The following is a 6,196-nucleotide window of genomic DNA, read 5'->3' on the forward strand; positions in this document are numbered from 1 at the left end:
GAAAAACAACCCACAGCATAACACATGTCAAATGACTCTGCCCAACTACTTGTCCAGGCCATGGTGACATCCCATTTGGACTACTGTAACTCTCTCTTGTGTGACCCTCCCGCTACTGCCATCAAACCTCTGCAGCTGATACAAATGCTGCTGCACAAGTTGTGTTTGACTCGCCGAAGCATTTCCATGTATCTCCTCTACTCGTTTCTCTGCACTGGCTTCCCACAGCTGTCAGTCAGATCAAATTTAAGACCCTGGTTATTGCCTACAAATGCATCAGTAGAACTGCTCCTACAGTAGCTATTTACAAGACTTGATCAGTCGCTACACCCCAACCAGATTGCTTTGCTCATCTACTTCTGCCCGCTTGGTGGTCCCGCACACGAAAGGTAAAGCACGGAGTTTCTCAGTTCTGGCTCCGTTGTGGTGGAATTACCTCCCCCTTTCACTCAGGACTGCTGAAACTCTGTCCACATTTAAGAAGGGTTTGAAAACTCACGTTTTCCAGACTGACTTCGCCCACGATCTCTAAAGTTCATGTAAGGTGTAAATGTTCATGCATGCATAAATTTAAATCATGCCCGGATAAACCTTTATACAGCTGCTACTCCTGCACTGTACGCAAATGTCTGTGTACCTTTATAAAAAAAAAAAAATGTAGGAAGGTGATCAGGAATCGTCTAGTCTGCGTTTTATGCACTTACTTGTGCATAAAGGGGAAAGAAACAAACTAGCTTTACTTAAGAATCACACATCTGCAACTATGTCTCTCTTTCTCCTAATGTAATGCACAGATTGTATTTCTCTGAGATGTACGTCACTTTGGAGAAGAGCATCTGCTAAATGAAAAAAATGTAAAATTTAAATTTAATCTATAACAGGTAACTGCAACCTTCTGCAGTAAAGTAGAAACTAAGTGGCTAGCTCATGCCTTTGTAATCTCCAAGATAAGGGAAATATTTTTGAAATAAAGGTGATACAGTGCTTTGTAACACTGCTCATCAGAAGGAATGATTAACAGGAGTCTCACTGTGAAATCTCACAGCTGGTGGAATGCTTGCTGACCGCTTGCTTTGCAGTAATTTTGCATATGCTGCCTTGTGAACTTCTGGCTTTTTTGACATGGTTTTCATGTTTTTCTTTCCATATTCCAGGCCTGAGAAACTGTGCATTGTGCCAACTCTTTCCATAAATAATTCATAGGACTAGTAGGACCTCCTTAGAAAGACAGTTTACTTTCAGAAAGCCAACTTTCATAATCTTTCATGAGAATATCTGCCAGGTTTGTATATAAATTATTTCTTATATCAGCAAACATACTGTAAGGGATTTCCATTTCTCATTAATTTCAGTACTAGATATTGTCCCCCTGTTTTTACTCAAGTAAGTCAAACATCTTCTTCAGGGATACAACAGACCAGTCCCAGCTAGGGGCTCAAACCAGCAACTCTTGAGTTATAACTCCCCTAACTAGTCTCCTGCTTTCATCACCATCCCCTACTCTCTGGATATTAGCATATTAAGAATCACAGAGAGGAGCACAGAAAGTTCCACCTTCACTTCTCACTTTATAGAATAAATTGCCAATGTTCTCTCAGACAGGGGGAACATTAGAAAGTGGCACAATGACCCATAGTGGGAAGCAAGTATCACACAGTGTTTAATTCCATTCAATTAAAACTGAAACAAAGGATCAACCTTTATCAAACAGCAGACTGTCAGGAAACGCAATGCATTCATTACATGGATTTTCCTGAGGGTGAACTGAATTAATTCACAACTGTTATAGGAACATCCTGCATGTGAATATCTGCTTGCATTTACATATCATTATTTAAGATACATTCTTCATACGTGAGCTTTGTCACTTCTCATTCTATGCTGCATGCATTTCAGCACCATGAACTTGGCTCAGTGGACCAAACTAAAGACTTAGACTTCATCCTTTCTACACACCCCATATCATTTATATTTTATGTTTTCATTCTGAATAATTATTACTATCATTTGGGTAAGTATTTTTATTTGTTTTTGCCTACCTTTTTAAAAAAAAGACCATAATGTTTTTTTTTTTTCCTTACTGAAAAGGAAATAAGAAATTTGAAGGCTGTATGATTACACATAGCACTTTTTCCTTTTATCAGTTTGCCAGAATAGGGGACACTACTGTTCCTAGTATAAAAATATTTAGCATGAAAATCCATGTTGTTCTTCTGATATGATAAATGATCAAGTCCTGTGTACTGTTTTACTTACTTATTTATTTGCTTGCTTGCTTGGCTGTTTGCGTCTTGATGAAATGGCAATTCTTTAAATTGTAACTTTCACCATTTGTCAAGTACAGCAACAGAAAATGTTTAGCATTATAGCAGTGTCAGATTGATTTAAAAACACACCCAAAAATGTATTCTTTAAACACAGATTTTGCTACAGCTAAGATACTTTGATGATGTCCTTTAAATCTAATTGCACAGTTCTTTAATCCCTTGGCATGTCATTGTTGGGAAAATTAACAATTGAAAAACAGGCAATTACTTTAAAATGCTGTGTGACATAGTAATAGCTATTGGTGCACAAGGATTTCAGATCCATCTCCCTAGCAACATGATCCAATTAGTAGGATGTGCACCATTTGTAAACGGGGCATAAATAAGTAGGTGTGTCAATTAAAATGAAAACAAGCAAAATAAATATGGTGACAGCAAGTGCATTCACCCAAAAAAGGATCCTTCAGGATAAACGTCAGGAGACTGCTCCTGCCCAAGGAAGCCCTTGCTGTGAGTAGACATACGGTACTTTTTGTTAAGCAGAGGAGAAGCTGGATCTTGTCCAAAGACAGAGATAATTAAAAGTGACAGAGTGACCTCCTTCATATACAAATGACACTGGTCCCACAGAATGATAATAAGATCAAATAAAAACACTCAAGGCTGGAGCATTTGAGTGGCTGCTAGTGGATGGCCTTGTCCACTTTAAGAAGGACTGGGGGAGGCAAGTGAACGTTAACCTTTTGTGCTCTTTGAACTGATGTACTGAGATGTACATTGTGTAGAACAGAATATATCTATTTATATCTGTTCTGAAGAATAATGTTCTGAAGATTCATGTCATGTCATGCACTTGGATGGCTTTGATTTGCAATTAACATTACAAAAAACTCTGTTCTGTTTCCTTTTGTTATTTTTTCAGTGATATGCAAACGTAATTATGTACAGTATAAGTGCACAGTATGATTCCCATTTCCCATTACTTCTTAAATGGTATTATTATGTAAGTAAAACAAATACTAATTTATATGGTTACATTAAGAGAGTGTAGAGGTATTTACTTAATTGAACTTTCAGCAGTACATGGATATGAGAACATCAACAGAGCATAACTTGCACTTCTAGGGTGCATTTTAGGTATAGAAAAACAAGAGAAATCAGGAATAATTTAGAGTTCCTCAAAAGTATGTGAACACTACAGTAATGGTCATTATTCTTCTATAACATGTTAAAATAAACTTTTTATCTTCAGTCTTAAATGTATAAAATTAATAAATGATGATGATTTGCACACCTTATTCTACTTACCTATGTGGTCTAACCAATGCACCTTAGGGTTGACTAATTTTGGTACCTGCACCATTTTTGTAGTACATACAGATTTCCTTTGAAGCAAAATGTGGAATTGGTCATTACACACCTATTATGTCAGCTGAGAAAGACTGGTTCTCATTAAATAGAGATTTTATGGGAAAACCAAGGAATACAAAAAGGGGTTCACATACTTTCAAGCAGCACTGTATATCTCAGAAATTAACACATTTCTCATGTGCATATCTAAAGACTTTCCAACTTATGGTTTGCTTAAAGTCAGATTTTTAAGCTTTGTGGAGTTTCCCATTTTCAGCAAGATGTGTAACTATCAGCCGTGTTCCAGAATGAAGTATGATATGCACTACTTAAAGTTTAAGGCCTTTTAAACTTTACTGTGGAAAGCTATATTTTTGCTAATTTACTCATCTCAGAGAGCACAGCCAAGGAAACTGTTCAAACCGAAGGCTGATATTAAACATTTACATTGCCCTCCGCAAGTACAAGTCTTAGTTGTGGTGTGTATTGCCTTGGGGAAGCAAGCTGACATTGAAGAAAATGTGCAGAACCACTTCAGTAGAGGGCAATAGGGGACTTGGCATTCAAGCACACAGACTCTTTAAATAACACAATGAGTTGCTCAGAGTCATGATGTGCATATCTGCAATTATCAAATATTGTTTCACTTGTTTGTAGGTGACAGACAGTAAAACCTCATAAATAAATGTGCTAAAGTTTAATTTTAAGTTTACGTTTAGTCTAAAAATACAGCACACTAGAATCAGATTCATTTTTAGAACAACAAGTCATTAAAAATTACCTTACTGTTTAAAGTTTTTGTTCCAGTAATGTACTGAAATCTATTTCTCTAAAATTTTCAGCATTAACTCACTTTAGCAAAGAATAACTTTGTGCAAATATAAGTAACAGCAGAATGACTACAAATTATGTATACTACAATACACCCATATGTTGCAGGTAAAAAAAAAAAAGAAAAAAAAACAAACAGTTTTATATGAATTTGAATTAGTGACCTGAGTCAAACAAACTTTCTGAATTATAGTCACATCTTATGTGGATAGATTACTGAGCTTTGAAGGATGTGTAAGGAGCAAATGCATCACTATTTATCAACATACAAGAAAATAGAAAATATTATATTATTACAGTAGTTAATTTTAAAAGCCACGGCCAATGTGATGATGTTAAATACCGTTTAACTGATTGTAGACCACATCCTCCAGATGCTCCAGCCTCTGAAGTATGGACTGTCTATCCGCCAAGGTGCCAACTTTACCATTCCGGCCGCGGATCCTCGACTCTGAGCCCCTGCCCACCTGCACCAGTTCTTCGGAGCGATCCTGAATTCTGCAGTACACCGAGAACAGTATAATCCCCACGAACACCAAGATGTTGACAGTCAGCAAAGTTTTGATTTTGCGTGCCACGGCCATGAGAGCATGGGGGTGATATGACACTCACTATGGAGCCATAGAGTGTGTGGTGCGGGAGAGAGCGTCGCGCGGTCAGCACATTACTGTACGGCAACGTGCGCTCTCCCTTCAGCACCACGGAGATCCGGATGGGTACAGTGCTGTGTGTCCGTATGTGAGTGTACGAGAGTGTGAGAGCGTGTGTTTCTGACGGCACACAGCGCAGCTGATTTCTCCCGCAGAAGGGAAGCTCGATGAGCGGAGATGACAGTAAGGATCCGTCCTCAAACCGCGAGGAGCGGTGCGGGATCTCTGCGCGATGAAAGGACTGCGTCCTCCTCAGGAACACGTCTCCCAGCTTCCTCCCGGAGTCCTGGACGAAGGAATGACGGACCGTGGGGCATCGGAGCGGAAACTGTCCCTCCTGTCCTCGTAGGGTCACACGAAACGGGACTCATGTCGGCGGTGCGGCATCGCTCCTGAAAACGGTTGTTAATTTCCAGATACGGGCAAAAATAAATCGCATCCACTGCACTTTTGACAGTCCCTCCTCAGGGCAACGTGCAGGACATGAGCATCCTCTCCCCGGCTACATGCTGCCGAAGGGTTGCGGGCGGTGATGCTGGACCGTGCGGCGCGCTGGAGGTGGGGAGGCTTTTGTGTACAGAAAGCCGGTAGAGCCTCCTCTTTATCAGCCTCTCTCCGCGAGCTCTCTGTGGGCCCACCCTCCTTCCTCCCTCCCTCCTTCTTCCCTCCCTTTCCTCTCTCTGTGTCTGTCTCTCTCTCACCCCCCAGCCTGTCTCCTTTTCTCCCTCAATTTTCAATTCCACTGTAAAGTATAACCATGTAAGCATTTTGTTTAACAATCCAATAGCCTATATAACATTGTTTAAATGCCCGTTACTTATTTGAATTATTAAACAATTTATCAAAAATTGTTAAACATAAACACCTACACATTTATTGAGCATTTACGAGATCGAGGAGAAGTGAGAAAGAGGTCTGTTTTCAGATCCCTCTTAAAAGTAGAGGTGTATGAACGAAAAACAAGCATTTTAAAAAAGCTAATTATTCCTTCAGACTATAATAAAATTACTTGAAAAACTGTGCCAACCAGAAAGAAAAAGATACCTAATACCGGGAGTAGTTGGACCATAGGGGTACAATGTTTTTTTTTGTGCTGTT

General features: G+C 39.3%; 1 protein-coding gene across 4 annotated transcripts in view; it reads right to left on the minus strand.

The window, feature by feature from the left end:
• galnt9 (polypeptide N-acetylgalactosaminyltransferase 9) overlaps positions 1-5,698 on the minus strand; it is a 111,446-nt gene extending 105,748 nt beyond the window's left edge. For all 4 annotated transcript variants that reach the window (XR_003798045.1, XR_003798046.1, XM_029257037.1 and 1 more), the window contains exon 1: positions 4,792-5,698. Coding sequence is in view for 2 of the 4 variants with exons in the window: in XM_029257037.1 (XP_029112870.1) it covers positions 4,792-5,032 (241 nt within the window). In the remaining 2 variants the exon portion in view is untranslated. The remainder of the gene's footprint in view (positions 1-4,791) is intronic.
• Positions 5,699-6,196: the final 498 nt, after the last annotated feature.

Source organism: Scleropages formosus, chromosome 12, assembly GCF_900964775.1.
Source record: "Scleropages formosus chromosome 12, fSclFor1.1, whole genome shotgun sequence".
NCBI classification, from domain to species: Eukaryota; Metazoa; Chordata; class Actinopteri; order Osteoglossiformes; family Osteoglossidae; genus Scleropages; species Scleropages formosus.